The sequence below is a fragment of the Diachasma alloeum genome, unplaced genomic scaffold, assembly GCF_001412515.2.
Source record: "Diachasma alloeum isolate Michigan unplaced genomic scaffold, Dall2.0 Dall_scaffold_00349, whole genome shotgun sequence".
Taxonomy (NCBI): domain Eukaryota; kingdom Metazoa; phylum Arthropoda; class Insecta; order Hymenoptera; family Braconidae; genus Diachasma; species Diachasma alloeum.
Window position 1 is genome coordinate 658,852 of NW_021680488.1, and position 18,714 is coordinate 677,565.

General features: G+C 38.3%; 2 protein-coding genes across 2 annotated transcripts in view; one reads left to right on the top strand and one right to left on the bottom strand.

Moving 5' to 3' along the window:
- The window catches only part of LOC107040937 (G protein-coupled receptor kinase 1), a 31,290-nt gene extending 22,961 nt beyond the window's left edge, over positions 1-8,329 (top strand). The window contains exons 6-9 of the mRNA XM_015261257.1: positions 1,847-1,898; positions 1,962-3,218; positions 3,289-3,381; positions 4,915-8,329. Of these exons, the coding sequence (XP_015116743.1) occupies positions 1,847-1,898; positions 1,962-3,218; positions 3,289-3,381; positions 4,915-5,073 (1,561 nt within the window). The 3' untranslated portion in view covers positions 5,074-8,329. The remainder of the gene's footprint in view (positions 1-1,846; positions 1,899-1,961; positions 3,219-3,288; positions 3,382-4,914) is intronic.
- A 4,201-nt stretch (positions 8,330-12,530) lies between these two features.
- LOC107040941 (ribosomal protein S6 kinase beta-1) lies at positions 12,531-17,626 on the bottom strand. The gene is made up of 5 exons (XM_015261262.1): positions 17,300-17,626; positions 17,137-17,177; positions 14,794-15,469; positions 13,577-14,103; positions 12,531-12,835 (listed from the first exon to the last, which is right to left on the bottom strand). Exons 1-5 carry the CDS (start codon positions 17,384-17,386, stop codon positions 12,760-12,762), a joined length of 1,407 nt encoding a protein of 468 aa, XP_015116748.1. The 5' UTR covers positions 17,387-17,626; the 3' UTR covers positions 12,531-12,759.
- Between the last annotated feature and the right edge of the window lie 1,088 nt (positions 17,627-18,714).

Consider the following 18,714-nt stretch of genomic DNA (forward strand, 5'->3'; position numbering starts at 1 on the left):
TGACCCTTCACCTGTCTCTCCCATTTGACCCTTAAGACTGCTTAACCCTAAACAAAATTTGACCCTTCATAATTTTTTTTTGTAATAGAGATGAAAAAAAGGTATTTGAATTTTGCCCCACATTATTTTTTTCATATCGTTCTACTTTGACCCACGCTCTTCTGAAAACGACGAATTTTACTGATCAGGGAAGAGTGTTTACAGATCAGATAGTATTGAGGGTCAAATGGGAGAGACATGCGGAGGGGTCAAGAGGGTCAAACGGGAGAGACAAGCGAAGTGATCACTTCATTTGTCTCTCCCATTTCACACTTGAGAACGTTTGACCCTTCTGATTACTCTACTTGTTCCTCCCGTCTGATCCTTAAAAAAATTGGACTCTCCACCTGTCACTTCCGTTTGACCCTAAAGCACATATGACCCTTCATAATTTTTTTAGTAATAAAGGTGGAAAAAGAAGTGAAGAACTACATTCGTTGTTTTCTACCATTCCACTTTGCCTCACGCTCCCCTACATGAAAAACATGCTCCATTGCCATTCAAAATCACCTTGTCATCGTACTCCCAATCCCGATTCTATCGCCTGCCAATTATTGTCGCGTGTTGCGGAACCTGTCATTGATATTCCGTTTGGTAATCTCATTCATTGTCCCTCATTTTTTTTACATAATATCAGTCAGTAGCACACATAGCGCAGAAAAAAAAATATCGGTTATAAATAACTAGAATCGAAGGCTTGAAATCCCTTGCGAGTCTCTCTCAGCTCTGTCATCACTCCTGAGGACATTTATCTATTTTCATTCCATATCTTACATTGTGACGTCTGTCGAAAAAATCATTTCATTGACTTTTTTGCTGATGAAGAAATTTCAAAAAGAAAAAACAACAAGAGTATAGACTAGACTAAAAGGAAATATTCTACACCTACCTGCGAATGGCCGATTCTTTTTAATTGTAAATCAACCCTAACACTCAATTTTGCCCCTTCTGACTAGAGATGCAAAATGACCGTCATTTTTTAAATCGCATCATATGACCAAAAAATGACGTCTTGTGACGGTCATGCAACACAAAATTTTTCCAACTAAAAATGATGGTCACAAGTAATTTGTAAGTAAATTGATGGCAAACCATCTATACAGATGCATAATGATGGTCATATCTAGTTCCTAATTTGCGACGGTCATAAATAAAAATAAGATCTATTTATAAATATAACAATGTCCATGATTTCCATCTCAAAATGAGCATTAGGCGAAATTCTATCTGAAAAATCCTATTGAAAATGTTCGAATTCTCCATAGGATTTCCTATAGGATATTCTACGGGGGAATCCTATAGAATTTTTTCATACGTGTGGTTTCCACAGTTTTCTTCTTCGATGCAAATCAACCCTCCACCTCAGTTATGACTCTTGTGGCCCTTGTGACCCTAAATTTCCAAACAGTCCCCACATCAGTAGCGGAGTGGTCAAACGGTTCAAGTCAATTTAGTCTTCAGTTGAGTTTTCCAGAAATATTTCCGAATTCAACGGAGATGAAATTTTCACAATAACCTTTTTTGTAGAGCGAATTGAGTGCTAATTATGATTGAGTGCTACTTAGCCTAATTATATTAGATTTCGAGATATTCATTGAACCCTGGCCAACAGCCAAAAACCGACTTGAACCCTTCGACGACTTCGCTACTGAAATGATTTCCACCTGTTTCCCTAAACGAAAAGTCCTGAAAAATCTCAAAATAAGGGGTAAACTACACAAACCAAGAGTTGCCATGCCCCAATCGTTGGTGTTCACCCCTTAATAAATATCACTCCCCAAACTAACTCCCTCAACCTGATTTACAGTGACAAATACACTCGCTTCTGCCAATGGAAAAACCTCGAGTTAAACATCCAGGTAAAGTACCCCATTTCCCCCCGCCCCAATAAATCAATACCTCAAACCATCATTGTCTTCCAGTTGACAATGAACGACTTCAGTGTCCACCGGATAATAGGCCGTGGTGGTTTTGGTGAAGTATACGGCTGTCGTAAAGCAGATACCGGTAAAATGTACGCTATGAAATGCCTCGACAAAAAACGTATAAAGATGAAGCAAGGCGAAACCCTGGCCTTAAACGAGAGAATAATGCTCTCCCTAGTCAGCACCGGGGTTGACTGTCCTTTCATAGTCTGCATGACCTACGCCTTTCACACACCCGACAAATTATGCTTTATCCTCGATCTGATGAACGGTGGCGATCTCCACTATCACCTAAGTCAGCACGGAGTATTCAATGAACCTGAGATGAAATTTTACGCGGCTGAAGTAATTCTTGGTCTTGAACACATGCACAGACGATACATCGTCTACAGAGATCTCAAACCGGCGAACATACTTCTTGATGAGCATGGCCACGTCAGGATATCGGATCTTGGTTTGGCCTGTGACTTCTCGAAGAAGAAGCCCCATGCCAGTGTTGGGACACATGGTTACATGGCGCCTGAGGTTTTGTCTAAGGGAACAGCTTACGACTCGAGCGCAGACTGGTTCTCATTCGGCTGTATGCTTTACAAATTGCTGAAGGGCCACAGCCCCTTCAGACAGCACAAGACCAAAGACAAGCATGAGATCGATAGGATGACCTTGACGATGAACGTTGAACTCCCGGAGTCTTTCTCTCGTGAACTTCGGTCGCTTCTTGAGGGACTGCTGCAACGGGACATCAACACCAGGTTAGGGTGCAGGGGAAGGGGGGCCGACGAGCTCAAGGAGCATTCCTTCTTCGGGGGGATTGATTGGCAGCAGGTGTATCTGCAGAAGTACACGCCGCCCTTCATACCGCCTAGGGGTGAGGTCAACGCTGCTGATGCCTTTGACATCGGCTCTTTTGATGAGGAGGACACCAAGGGGATCAAGCTTACTGATGCCGATCAGGATCTCTACAAGAACTTTCCGCTTGTCATATCTGAGAGGTGGCAGGCGGAGGTATCTGAGACCGTCTTCGAGACGATTAACAACGAGGCGGATAAGGTCGAGAACAAGAAGAAGGCGAAGCAGAAGTTGAGGTTTGACGCTGATGAGAAGGGCTCCGATTGCATTCTCCACGGGTATATCAAGAAACTGGGGGGACCTTTTGCCAGCGCTTGGCAGACGAGGTATGCTAAACTCTACCCGAACAGGTTGGAACTGCATCCGGAGTCCGCTACGAAACCTGAGCTCGTCTTCCTGGATCAGGTAGATAGCGTTTGCAGGGGGTCTTGGGGATCCTTGGGGCGGCGGAGTTATGAGGGGATGTTTGTTGCAGGTGGAGGAACTCTCACCTGATTTGCAGAATGTCAAGGGGGAACAGTGCATCGTGGTGAGGACGAGGGATGCGAAAATTGTACTTACTAATCCGGTGAGTTATCACTTTTTTAATCGACATTTCTAGTTTTTGGAAAGCATGACTCTCCCTCGCCCTGGAGGGGCTTCGCCCCCTTAATCCCTGAGAGCAGTAGTAGTTCAGTCAAGGAAACCGATGAAAACGTGAATTTCTTGATTAGTCGACTGTGTACGAAAAATTGTCAATCGATGGGAACAAATATTCTGAACTACATCCAAGGATGCCTCCTTCCCCTCGGAGGGGCTTGGCCCCTCCAATCCCTAAAACCAATAGTAGTCCAGTCAATTAAGCCGATCAAAACATGACATCTTGTGATTAGTTGAGTATGTACGAAAAATTTTCAATCGGGGAAGAATGTCTTGATCACGATATCAAGATGCCCCTCCCGGGGGGGACTCGTCCTTCCAATCCCTAAGAATAAAGCCGATAAGACTTCGTCCCTCCAGTCAATAAAGCCGATAAAAAGGCGAACTCTCATGATTTGTCGATAGTGTACGAAAAATTGTCAATCGATGGGGAAAAATGTCCCGATCAAAATATAAAAATGCCCTTCCGGAGGGGCTCCGCCCCTCCAACCCCGAGAGTAGTAGTAGTCTAGTCACTGAAACCGATAAAAAGGCGAAATTTTATGATTTGTCTATAGTGTACGAAAAATTGTCAATCGATGGGAAAAAATGTCCCGATCAAAATATAAAAATGCCCTTCCGGAGGGGCTCCGCCCCTCCAACCCCGAGAGTAGTAGTAGTCTAGTCACTGAAGCCGATAAAAAGGCGAAATTTCATGATTTGTCTATAGTGTACGAAAAATTGTCAATCGATGGGAAAAAATGTCCCGATCAAAATATAAAAATGCCCTTCCGGAGGGGCTCCGCCCCTCCAACCCCGAGAGTAGTAGTAGTCTAGTCACTGAAGCCGATAAAAAGGCGAACTCTCATGATTTGTCTATAGTGTACGAAAAATTATCAATCGATGGGAAAAAATGTCCCGATCAAAATATAAAAATGCCCTTCCGGAGGGGCTCCGCCCCTCCAACCCCGAGAGTATTAGTAGTCCGGTCATAAAAGTCGATAGCAAGGCGAAATCCCATGATTTGTCAACAGCGTACGAAAAATTATCATCTCGATGGGAAAAAATGTCCCGATCAAAACAGAAAATGCCCTCTCGGAGGGGCTTTGCCCCTCCAACCCCGAGAGTAGTAGTAGTCCAGTGACTGAAGCCGATAAAAATGCGAAATCTCATGATTTACCTACAGTGTCCCATCCCCCCTCCGCCCCAGGAGCTTTACCTGTGGTGTCTCAAAAATGATACCTGGTACAATAAAAATCTATGAGAAACTAACATAAAAAAAATTCTCCCGCAAACACACAATTTCTATTACGTCTTCATGAGAAAAAATTGACAGAAATAATTAATGCTCAACGATTTAACATAAATATAAATGCACCAGCAACCCCTTCAGTCAGATTTCTCCAGAAAACAAGACTTGTTACCCAGAATATTCATGAAATCGCATGAAATAACGATGAAAAACTGATTGAATTCGTTGCAGGACGAAATAAGCTTAAAAGAATGGGCTCTCTCGTTACGATCAGCATACAAGAACTCCATGGAAATGCTCGGGAACATGGCTCGTAAAGCTGGTAAAATATACGGCACTGAGCGTGACGCAGTGATACCGCCGATTCAACGGTCAGCTAATGGCAATTAGCAAACTGATCCTCAACCGTCAGGGAAAAAAATCGACTAAAATCTAGAAAGAGGAAATTTCAATTCAAAAGAAATAATAAAAAAAATAAAGCACATGTTCGTACTCCAGTCCCACTGCCCCGCAGCAGCGACACCAGCAGGATAATTTTTTTATACAAAAAAAAAGGAAAAACATAAGAGAAACTCAATAAATAAAACAAGAACAAATTTGCTGAACACGAACAAATGATTGAGTAAATTCATTCTAAACCAATTGCGACGAATGAAACATTACAATCCCACAAAGGAACATTATTATTACGTATATTTCCCTATGATCGTGTAAGGCGAATAGCGTCAATGCTGCGTAGAGTACTGCAGATTAGAGAAAAAATAAATAATCAGTTGTGAATTGGTTAATTGGAGAGGAATCAATTTCATTTGGAGATTTGCTGTTGGGGAATATCTTAGAATTTGCTTATCTCATGTCACAATTGAAGATGTTTAGAGAAATTCGGGGTAAAATGAAATACTAGGACAAACTACCATTCAGCACAATTCAGGAAATATTTTTTTGTTTTTAATTGAGGGTCAAATGGTCTTGAGGGTGAACCTACCTTAGAGACATTCGGAGTTGAGGGTCAAATGGTTCTGAGACCCAAATGATCTTTAAAGATGTTTAGAGTTAAAGTCAAACAACCCTTGAAGACATTTGGAATTGTGGGTCAAATGATTTTGAGAGTCAAACGCCCCTTAAAAACATTTGAAGGGGAGGGATAACTGATCTTTAAGGACGTTTGGAGTTGAGAGTCAAATGATTTTGACGGTCAAACGACCTGTAAAGGTGTTTATGATGAAGCTCAAATGGTTTTAAGGGTCAAACGACCCTAAAAACCATCTGTAGTCAAAGGACAAATGATCTTGAGGATCAACGGATCCTTGAGGACGTTTGAAGTTCAGAGTAAAACGACTTTGAAGGTCCAACGAGCCTTACCAGCGTTTGGAGTTTCAGGTTAAATGATTTCGAGAGTCAAACGACCCTCAACTGACTTGTGGAGGTGAGGATCAAATGATCTTAAGGGTCAAACGAGCCTTAAGGACGTTTGGAGTTGAGAGTAGAATGATTTTGAAGGTCAAACGATCCTTAAAGGTGTTTCGAGTTGTGGGTCAAATGGTCTGAAGGGTCAAGCGACCCTGAAAAACGTTTGATGTCAAAGGACAAATGATCTTGAGGGTCAAACCGCCCTTAAGGACGGTTGGAGTTGAGGGTCAAATGGCCTTGAAGATCAACTGACCCTTAAGAACGTTTGGAGGTGAGAGTCGAGACCCTTGAAGGCATTTTCAATTGTGAGACAAATGATTGTGAGGGTTAAAAAACCTTCAAAGACGTTTGGAGTTGAGGGGCAATTACCCTTCGTGACGTTTAAAGTTGACGATCAAATGATTTTGGAGGTCAAACAACTTATGGACGTCGGCAGACGAGGTCAAATAGTCTTGAGGGTCAAACGATCCTTAAACACATTTAAAATTAGAGTTCAAACGACCTCTGAGGAATGTTCAAATGTTCTTGAGGGTCAAATAGCCCTTGAGAACGTCTAGAGTCAAGGGTCAAAGTGTCAGAGCAGACTGATTAGAAAGGGTCCTTCCATCCTAAGACCATTTGACCCTCAACAAAAAACAGAAAAATCCTGAATTGTAAAAAAAACACTAATTAAAATTCTTTTGATAAATTCACAACTGAAATAAGTGCTTCGTAAAAACTAGGAGGTGGGAATCCTCTCCGGATGCATAGCGTCGAAATCCATGATTTAAAATGCAATATATTTGTACGTTTAATTAATTGTATTGTGCAGTGGTGGAAACTAGAAATTAGGTAAAAAAACAAATAATGAAGGATAACTGTGCCCTCGAGGGGCAAGTTTACTCAAGGACTGAAATATTTAAGACAAAAACATAATAAAGTCCGAAGGAACATTATTGTTAGTGAAATGCGTGTGAACAGACATTACACAACTCAAATAGACCACAACAGTACAGAACAGTAGAGGTATATTGTAACATGAAAATAATAAGTATCTGTATTCTTATTACTTCTTATGCATCCAAATGAACGTGATGTGTAAGGGGAATATGTGTGAGTCGAGTGAGCAATACATTGTGAGGTATTTAATTGATGGTGAATTTTTTGAGTGAATGAATGAGTGAGTGCTTTTAATCACAGGCCCATAACACTCTTCTTCCCACATTTGATGAATCTAATCATTAATTAACACGGACACATTGTAGTTGAGTGAGATAAGGAGTTGATTTTCGCCTAGCTATCGAAATAATGAGATTATGTAAGTAATTACTAATTATTTTTTTATGAAATATTTTAGTGATGAGCAGGGTCGTGCTCTTTGCGATTACCTGACGACGAATTTAATACGATTATTTAAATTAAGGGATATTATATTTTCGTAAGTTTAGTTTTTGATCAGGGGAGAGAGAGCAGAATTCAATAGTTTATTTTTTTAGCGTTTTTTTTTATTTTAGACTGAGGGAAATTTTTGGTTTTCAATTTTTTTAATTGCAAAAGTTTTCATTCGGTGTTTTGGGCAGTATAGTTTGGATGGAAGTATTTGATATTGAATTTGATGTTTAATTATAGCGTTAATTGAATGTTTATGTTGATTGAATCGATCATTTTTAACGTGAGGATTTTTTTAGAGAATTTTTTTGAGCGGAATGTATTGTTTGATGGCATTTTCTCCAAAATCAGTTAATTTTTTTTTTTGCAATAAAGAAGAATGAAATATTGAGAAATGAAATCAGCGGTTCTTTATTTTTTACGTCATGTGAAATGTTTATTTATCTCGGTAAGGAGTGAATTTAGGAGGAAATGTCAAAAAGACATTCCTGTAGAGAATTTTCTTAGCTGCAAAAACGATCTTAAGACATTTCCTCCTAAAATAAGTGGATACCGCTATATTTTGAAATTTAGCAAATTCTAATTCTTATTTTAGTAATTTTTCACACCAAAAGCGACTGAAAAGTTGACAAATGAAATGAAAATGTTGACTTTCAAAATTTTCAAATGTTAAATATATTATTAAATCGTTCATATGCAATTTAATATTTAATAATAGCAATAATTGATAATTAATTTTGATTGAACATTCTTTTTTTTTACATGATGTAAAATGTTTAATTATCTTGATAGCAGGGATCCCCATCAATATTAAATTTCTGTAATATTGCACGGATTTGACCCTTAAATTATTGAAGGTTTACAATATGTTGATTCAATTTTTCAAATAATATAATATTAATAATCTGATTTTTACGAATAATGAAATATTTAAAATTTGCTAATATGAAACTGTAAATTTACTACTAAGTGAATAATTCAAATTTTTTGAAAGGGGATTTTCGATTACACAAGTAATTGTCAATCTTCCTACCTCAAATTATTGATTGATAAAATAGTTCAAAATTTGAATATTTGAATTGATGATACTTATTTGCTCAAATAATTTCAAGGTTGATGTTATCTATTTAAGGGCTCCAAAAGTAATCGTAATAAAATATTACAAATTTGGCTATCCCTGCTTGGTAGGGAGTAAATTTAGAAAAAAATGTCACAAGACATTTCCGTAAAGAATTTTCTTGTTCACAAAAAAGATCTTGTGACATTTCCTCCTAAAGTCCCTCATTATTGAGATAATTTGACATTTACAAAATGAAAACTCAAAAAATTAGCTGCAAACATTGAGTTTCAGACTTTGACATTTCAAAAACAATATAAAATCTTCCGTATTCAATTTAAAATGAACAAATGTAACGCAAAAAAGCATTTTGCACTCTCCCCGATATCGAAATAAAATGAATGTTCAAACCGACATCTTCCTCTCTGAAAATCCAGAAACGAAATATATAAACGAAACATTAGGGATACAATCAGCTCCTTATTCTAAACAATTACACATCAACTCGTTTACTTAATTTATTTTACTAATTAAAAAAAAGGCAGGACGGTTTTTCTATTGCCCAATGTATAACAATAAATAGACAAAGTGGAAAACGCAATATTTATTACGGTTAATGTATTAGACATGACAATTAACGAGCGACAAAAAATAACAATAAATCGGCCGTTTGTATATTGACAGGAAAATAAAAATCAAAAAAAAATTATATGAACAATTGTTATAACTGTGTACGAAAAATGGAGAAATAACATATGAGAACAATAATTCAACCTGCAATATTTATTTTTCATTAAATCTGGAAAAGAAGTATAATTGGTGAGTGAAGAATCAACTCTTCTGTTGATTTTTCTGGGTGATGTGGATTACACCTTCATCGGAGATTTTCTTTTTCTATTTACATGGTAGAGGCAACATGAGCGCAATCATTGTCATTATTTTTTACATGTGGTGGCAAAGGACGAGAGAAGCTAACACAATTAATTTTTTAGGGTTTTTTAAATAGTTTTTTAAATAGTTTTTTTGTAGTTCGTGGAAAGCACCAGGGACGCATCGAGGATAATGTCTGCTTCTTTTGTTTGGTGATGGGATTGTTTACTTGGAAATGCATTAAAGAATTTTTACAGAGGAGAATGGGACCAATCGATTTTTCACGTCTTGGCGAATGTTTAATTATCTCGGGATCGAGGGGGTGAAGAGGAAAATGTGAATAGGCATTTTTGTGGGGAATTTTGTCAGCTACAAAAAAGTCTTGTTACATTTTGTCCTCAAGAGACGCGTTTTCGAGATAAATAAACTATTGATAAAAAGGAAAATATTACTCGTCGAGTTTTTTCATTTTTCAGATTTTGTTGGACATGAAATTATGTAAATGAGGAGGGACTTGAGGAAAAATGTCAGGAGACTTTTTTTGTAGAGAATTTTTCCAACTGCAGAAAGGTTTGATCATGTGTCATTCTCATAAAGTGACAAATTACTGAGATGATTTAACAACTGGAGTCAACCTGACTGGAATTCAAATTTTTGGAAAATGAGCATTCATTGAACATGTTAATATCTCGTTAATGAATAGATTTGGGAGAAAATGTCCGAAGACATTTTTATGGGAAATTTTGTCAGCTACAAAAAAGGTCTGATGACATTTTCCCTCAAAGGATTCAATGAACATGTTAAATATCTCGTTTCATCAAGAGATGTTCGATAGAAAAAAGTTGAGAGATTTTGATTTTTCTATAGAAATTCTTGGGCATAAATTTTTCAATTTTTTCCAAAGAAATATTTTTTCCACTTCCAAAAAAAAAATATATATAGAAAATGCAGGCCCAACAATTCTAGTATAACTTCAACAGACCTCTCACAGAGTTCCAATAGAAATCAATAGAATTTCTCAGAGAAAGTGCTGGGCTTTCCATTAAATTTTTTCATCCATGAAACCTCCCTCTCCCACCAAAAACAGCAGACACTTCCCCCAGCATTGGATCACACGCTCTGCCAGGCACGTAATTCTATTCAACAACTGTTTCTCCATACTTGAGATTAAACAACTCAACTAAACACTTTCGTATTGCAAAACCACGTTTACCTTGATCAAATCTACACTGAGAGAAAAACCAACGGGTTCCCAAACAAGTCTTGTTTGGGCCAATAAAATCGCTAGTTAAAAATTGCCAGAAAAGAAATTGATTCGAATTTCAAAGTCTCAAACAAGAATAATCGCTGTGTTTTCGATAGTAACGAAATATTTGGCTCAAGAGGCAGATAGTTCACACGAGACGGTGCCTTTTCTGGATGAAAATATATCATATAGAAGTAAATTTATATGTAAAGAGAATGCAATTTTTTGGAACTAGTAAATCAGTAGCGAAGTAGTCAAATGGTTCAAGTCAATTTAGTCTTTAGTTCAGTTTTCCAGAAATATTTCCGAATTTAAGAAAGATAGCGAAATTTTCATAATAACCTTTTTTGTAGATCCAATTGAGTGCTACTAGAAAGAATATGAGAAAAATTTTGCCATCTCCCTTAGTTTTCGAGATATTCATTGAAAACTGGCCAATAGTCAAAATCAGCTTAAACCGTTTGACCACTTTGCTACTGAAATCTATTTTGACGCCAAAAATTTGTCATCTAGGTGAACTCATCACATATTTGGCCCAAAAAATCCTTTTTTGATAATTCTTAAAAAATTATTTTCTTGGCATAAGTAAGCCTTGTTCGAGAACTCTGTCGTTTTTCTCTCAGTGTACAATCATCATTCGACAAAAAAAAAAGTCATAGCCTCACAACTGAGGAAAATGATGGGGCAAAGTGAAATTGTATCAAAAGACGAATGTAGAGCACAGTTCAGATAACTTTTTCTTTCATCTCATTACTAAAAAAAATGAAGGGTCAAATTTTATTTAGGGTCAACCGGAGAAACGAGGAGAGTAATCAGAAGGGTCAAACGTTCTTAAGGATCTAATGGGAGAGACGAGAAAAATACCTATGTGATCACTCCACTCGTCTCTCCCGTTTGACCCTCTTGACCCCTCCACCGATCTCTCCCATTTGACCCTCAAGAAAGTTTGATTCTTCTGATCACTTCGTTCGTCTCTCCCGTTTGACCCTCAACACTGCTTGACCCTTAAACAACGAAATTCGTTACCATTCCACTTTGTCCCACTCTCCCTTGATCACTAAAATTCGACGTCTTTAGTAGAGCGTGGGTCAAAGTGGAACGGTATCAAAAAACGAATATAGAGCAAAATTTAGATAACTTTTTTTCCATGTCTGTTACTCAAAAAAATGATGAAGGGTCAAATTTTATTTAGGGTCAACCGGAGAAACGAGGAGAGTAATCAGAAGGGTCAAACTTTCATAAGGATCTAATGGGAGAGACGAGTGGAGTGATCACTCCACTCGTCTCTCCCGTTTGACCCTCTTGACCCCTCCACCGATCTCTCCCATTTGACCCTCAAGAAAGTTCGAGTCTTCTGATCACTTAAACAACAAAATTCGATACCGTTCCATTTTGTCCAATTCTCCCTTGATCATTAAAGTTCGACATCTTTGGGAGAGCGTGGGTCAAAGTGGAATTGTTCCAAAAAACAAATATAGAACAAAATTCAGATAACTTTTTTTCCATCTCTATTGCTCAAAAAAATAATGAAGGGTCAAACGGGAGAGACAAGCACAGTAATCAGAAGGGTCAAACGTTCTTGAAGGTCTAATGGGAGAGACGAGTGGAGTGATCCCTTCGCTCGTCTCTCCCGTTTGATCCTCTTGACCCCTCCACCTGTCTCTCCCATTGGACCCTCAAGAAAATTTAATTCTTCCGATCACTTCCTTCGTCCCTCCCGTTTCCATACTATTCCACTTCGCCCCACTCTCTCCCAATCAATTGATCAAAAGTTAATACTAACAAATTACGCTTGATTCCCCATTCTAGTCAATTTTTTTCGTGGTGAACACCTGGGTAATTTCGCTCGTAATAGATCCTAAATGGCTCATACAAAAGGAAGAAACAGACATAATGTTTAGATTAAAAAAATCAAGAGCCTCGTTCTGGAAATTCACAGTCGATTGCCCATTTTCCCACGTTTTATATTATAATTTATATACACTTGAAAACGATACCAAGAGGATTAACGTCCCAGTGGCCCATTGATAAATTGCCAAATTAATGCGATGGAAGGAAATTATTAAGCAAGTGGGGGGGCTCACGGGGACTTTTCGGCAGTTTTTAGGAGGAATTTCCCGGTTGGCTATGCGTTCCCTGAGAGGTGACCGATATCCATCATCTCGGTGTCATCCATGCTGTTGTGGCCGAGGGGTTGAAACCTGTGGCAGAAGATCAATACAATTGGGTGAGAGACGAAAGGTCATGGGAATCCTAGTTTTGATAAATTTGGAGTGTCTTGGAGTGGAGGGAATTGACTACAAAAATTTTTGCTGATGTTTCATCTAAGTTCACTGGTTATTGAGATAATTGGATAATTATAAGATGTGATAATCATGAATTTTCATGAAATTAGAGCTTTTTAATTATGAATTGTCTCGACTGCAAGTGGATCTAGAACAAAATGTCATGAGATTTTTTTGTAGCTGAAAAAATTTTTTACAAAAAATGTCTTGACATTTTGGATAATTAAAAGATGTGATAATCATGAATTTTCATGAAGTTAAACCTCTTTAATTATGAATTGTCTCGAATACGAGTGGATCCAGAGCAAAATGTCATCAGATTTTCTTGTAGCTGGGAAAATTCTTTACAAAAAATGTTTTTTCACATTTTTCTTATCGATTTACTCGTTATTGAAATAATTCACCAATTTAAAGATATGAACAGTGAATTCTACTGCAGAATTTGCGATTTTCATAAACTTGGATTTAAAAAACTCAGTTTAAACAAAACGAAGAATGAAATCTTAAAAAATGAAATAACAATCTTGATTTTCACCCTTTTAAGTACTAAAAAAAAATATCAACCCCTTCATATTCAACTATTAGTCTTCATTGACATATTATAAACTAACATTAATTAACATACTTAATAATCAACCGATAATCAACTAAATTTACCTCTGTTGAGTCTGAAAATGCGTTCGATTACTAATATCCAAGCTCCTAGGGGAGAAGCCCCTGCCGCCATGACTCGTCCCCAGATAATTTCGCCTCGGACTCCGTGAATTCCCCACCTTGGACTGACTGTACAAGCCCTCGAGGACACTCGGGGCGACGTAAGTAAAGCCCTGAAAAATCATGTTAGCAGACTCGCTCAGAGTGCTCTCCACAGGCGAATCCACAGGGACAGTTTGCGTGAATTGTTCATCAAACTGTGAAGTATCGTCAGCGCTCTTGAGTGCTGGCTTGAACGGTGGCTCAAGTTTCCTCGATATAACGTCCTGCCAGTTAATATGTTTGAAGAAGTTGTGGCTCATTATCTGTTTGGCGTCCTCGGGGCCAGAGCCAAGTCGCTGAGCAACTTGTCTCTTCAGGAGTTTTCTTATCAGGTCTCTGGCGTCCGGGGTGAGGTATTGGGGTAACGCTAGCTTTCCTTTCAGAATTTTTTCGATTGTTTTTTTTCTGTCGTCTGCGGTGAAAGGGGGCTGCAAATTTCAAAACGCACTTCATTTTTATTCATTTGTTCGGAATCGTAACAAATTTATTCATATTCAGAATTTTATCAGAAATCGATTGCATGCCTGAAAAAATAAGGTTTACGAAAGTTTAAACAATTTATTTATTTATAAACAACGAATGTTTTTAAAAATTATTATTCTGCGCAAAATGTTAATTGAATGACGCTAAATATTCATAATTTTTTTTTTCAATTTTATCATGCAATTTAATTGACAAATTTGATGATTGAAAATGGTTGAATCTATAGTACGGCATGTACCAAACTGTTAAAAAAGTTGAAAAACAAAAGTTAATAAAAAAATGTTTTTTGCTTGAATTGCGTCTCATCGTTGTTTTTCGACATTTCATTTTGCCCCACTCTCCCCTATATATTCAATTAAATTCAATTCATTTATTTCTTTGATGTTACAAAAGTTTTCTTTGTTTTACATCTTCACCAGTCTTTTCACCTCTCATCTTCTTTGAAATAAGATTATAATGTCATATACAGATAAATAAAAGAGTTTCTCTCCTCTATATATATTTGTTTGTATTCTCATTTTGTACATCGATGCATTCTCCCTATTGTTACTGGAAGGGCAATGAACCCAAAAATTTACTGAATAAAATAATAATCATTATACGACGAAAAATTCGCTATTCGACCTCTCACTCACCATTCCAGTCAGCATATCGTACATGAGAGCCCCAAGACTCCACCAGTCCACAGCCTTGCCATGTCCACTCCTGGTCAATATCTCCGGCGCCATGTACTCAATGGTTCCACAAAAAGTATGAGTGACAATTCCCTCGCCAATGTGTTCCTTGCACAAACCAAAGTCCGTCAGTTTGACATGTCCCTCCCTATCCAGCAGAATATTCTCGGGCTTCAAGTCCCTGTAGATGATCCCCAGTTTGTGAAGATGCTCCAGAGCGAGGATGATCTCCGAGAGATAGAAGCACGCTGTGTCCTCCAGGAATATGCCCTCCCTATCGAGATAAGTGAAGAGTTCCCCTCCACACAAGTACTCCAGAATGAGATAGAGTTTTCCACCGGTTTGAAAGGCATAAATCAGGTTGACGATGAAGGGATGCTTCACAGCCTCCAGGATGTTCCTCTCAGCCTTGGTGTGAGCTGTGTCCTTCTGATTCCGAATTATCGAGGCCTTGCAAAGGACTTTCATCGCGAATATACTCCCCTTGTCTTTGCCCGAGACCTTGCGCACTTGAAAGACTTTACCGTATCCACCTTCTCCGAGGATTTTACATAGCTCGAAGTCCTTGGGACCGACCTTGTCCTGACCTGGGTTGACAGTCTGCTCGGACAACTGAACCCTCTCGACATTTTCGGAGCTGGAAGAATGGGGGAATTGCATCTCTCCGATTTTTTGGGGATATCTTTGGATTGTCTTGGTTGTGGGTGATGAGAGAGGATTGAGGGGATTTGTTTTTGGTTGTAGTTGAGGGTCAAACGGCCCTTGGGGACGTTTGGAGTTGAGGATCAAATGGTTTTGAAAATTAAAGAACTATTCAGAACGCGTAGGGTTGAGGGTTGATTGGTTTTGAATGTCAAACGATCCTTAAGAACTTTTAGAGTTGAGGGACAAATAGTCTTGAGGGTCAAATAGCCCTTGAGGACAATCGCAGTTGAGGATCAAATGGTTTTGAAAATTAAAGAACTATTCAGAACACGTAGGGTTGAGGGTTAATTGGTCTTGAAGGTCAAACGATCCTTAAGAACGTTTAGAGTTGAGGGACAAATAGTCTTGAGGGTCAAATAGCCCTTGAAGACGATCGCAGTTGAAGATCAAATGGTTTTGAAAATTAAAGAACTATTCAGAACACGTAGGGTTGAGGGTTAATTGGTTTTGAATGTCAAACGATCCTTAAAAACGTTTAGAGTTGAGGTGCAAATAGTCTTGAGGGTCAAAAAGCCCTTGAAGACGTTTGGGGTTGAGGGCCAAATGGTTTTGAAGATTAAAGAACTGTTCAGAACGTTCAGCGTTGAGGGTTGACTGGTTTTGAAGGTCAAACGATCCTTAAGAACGTTTAGAGTTGAGGCGCAAATAGTCTTGAGGGTCAAATAGCCCTTGAAGACATTTGGAGTAGAGGTTCACATGGTTTTAAGGATTGAGGAATTATTTAAGACATTCAGGATTCAGGATTAACTGGTTTTGAGGGTCAACCGATCCTTAAGAACGTTTAAAGTTGAGGAGCACATGGTCTTAAGGGTCAAACAACATTTAAGTACGTTCAGAGTTGAGGGTTAATTGATTTAGAGTGTCAAACAACCTTTATATAGACTATAGGATTGAGACTTTATTGGTTTGGAGGGTCGATCCTTAAAAACGTTTACGATTGAGGAAAAACTGGTCTTGAGGGTCAACCGGCCCTTAAGAACGTTTACAGTTAAAGGCCGAATGACCAGGAGGGTCAAATGGCCTTCGAGGTGGTTTGGAGTTGAGGGTCAAATGTCTCTTCAGGACGTTTGGGATCGAGAGTCCAATAATCGTGAGGGTCAAATAACCCTTAAATATGTTTATGATTGAAGGTTAAATGATTTCAAGGGTTAAATAGCTCTCGAGAACATTTGGAGATGAGGGCCAAATGATTTTGAGTGACATGACCCTTAAAAACGTTTAGAGTTGGAGGTTAAAGGGTTTTGAATGTCAAATAACTCTTGAGGACGTTTAGAGTTGAGGGTCAGATATAGTCTTAAGGATCAAGCGACTCTTAAAGATGAGGTAATTAAAAAAATCTCCCCTCATTAAATTTGATCCCATGAAAAATGTAATTATCTCGGTAACGATAGGATTTAGCAAGAAGTGTATCTAAACCTTTTTTGTAGCTGCAAAAATTCTCTACAAAAAACATTTGTTGACATTTCCTCCTAAACCCACTCATTAACGAGCTGACGCCCTTCCAACAAAAAGTCCTCTGTCGTGTCACTTTGAAAAAAAGGAAATCGTCAATAAATTATCATTCTCAATTACTTCAACAATCGAATAATCATTACTTACTCCAAAATAGCATTTACATTCGGATTAGTATCGTACTCTCCCTGAAAAACAAACATCATTGTCTCGTCATTGATAGCAATTAACAACAATGAATGCGATAAAATAAATTGATTAACAATTCGAATGTCATGTAATTGTGCAATAATAATTAATTATTACGTACCTCAGCAGCTTCGATAATGTCATCGTCGGACTCATCCTGAGGTACGTTATCACCATCATGTAACTCAATGTCGAATATTCCAGCCATATCTTGAATGATTGTGAGTTGATTACATTTAACAATAATTCGTTTTATTTAATCACCAGTTGTTTCACTCAAATTCTCCGACAATTGTCGTTCAGAGATTTTTTTACGATTGACTTGCCGATTTTTGGGGATATTTCTGTGGAAGGATTTTTAATGTATCCGGGGATTCTGTGTTTTTGTTGAAGCACGATGTCCAGAAGTTGTGAATTTTTTTTACTTTTTTTATGATCATAGCATGGAATATAGTTCGGGTTCTCATGGGAGGAGGAGTTTTCATGAAGCAGGAATTGGGTGCCTTCTCATTCGACGCTAACTTTCTCGGGCAGGATTTGGGTCGTTCCCTAAAAATCGCGGTTTTCTACGGTTTAATAGGAGACAGTAGAGTACTGGTAATTTACCTCTAAATGGTAAAGAAGGTAAAGGTTTTAGGATACCTGCTCCCGGGAAAATAATTTCCGGAACAATATTTCCCATATTTCCCATACTTTATTTTTATTTTTCCTTTCTGCTCCATTTTGTGATTCGTTTACTTGTATTCGGCTCCATTGGTTATTTATGTTTAACTTACTCTGTATTTATTTTCTTATATTTGTAATGATTTAATTTATTTATTCCACGTATGGCTTTATGTTATATTTGTTAATTTTTTCCATAAAGTTTTTCTTCATTTTTAAATATTTTTTGTAATAATTTTACACCTGCGAAGGGGAGAGGGTTTTTTTTATTTTAGGAGTACTCTTCACCGTTTTTTTCAAAGGATTTTCTGTTTTTTGGAGCGAAACTTTTCGAGGATCAATTTTTCAGGGAACATTTTTTCGGAAACAAGTTTCCGGCGGTAGCCTTATACCTTGCGAGGGTCAAACATCACGAGGGCCATACCTTACAAGCATGAAACGTCCTGAGGCTCAAAACATTAAACGTCATAACTCGCAAAGATCATATCTTGCGAGGATCAAATGTCGCCCGGATCATATCTCGCATGGGTCCTGCCTTGTGAGGGTCAAACGTCGCAAATACCATACCGCACAAGGGGTCCACGTTGCAAGATTCAAACGTCGCAAGGATACCTTGCGAGGGTCATGTCTCCCTTTAGACCCTTGACGATTATCCTTATTCCTGCTCCTTTCGTTTGACCCTCAATATTCGGAACGTTGCGATTGTCCTTCCTACTTCCCCGGTTGCCGTTTATTGTCGTTTGACTTTTGAGATTGTTCTGCCTATCTCTGTTGTTTGACCGTTGCGACCTTTGACCCTAGCGAGGTATAACCCTTGCGATGTTTGACCCTTGTGGGGCATGACCCTTGCAACCCTGTCAACGGGGTTGTTCT

Coding starts and splice junctions, on each gene's coding strand:
- LOC107040941 (XM_015261262.1), bottom strand. CDS start 17,386: ATGGCTGGAATATTCGACATTGAGTTACATGATGGTGATAACGTACCT. Junction 17,178..17,299: donor ACATTATCGAAGCTGCTGAG/GTACGTAATAAT, acceptor TTTGTTTTTCAG/GGAGAGTACGATACTAATCC. Junction 14,104..14,793: donor ACGATATGCTGACTGGAATG/GTGAGTGAGAGG, acceptor TGAAATTTGCAG/CCCCCTTTCACCGCAGACGA.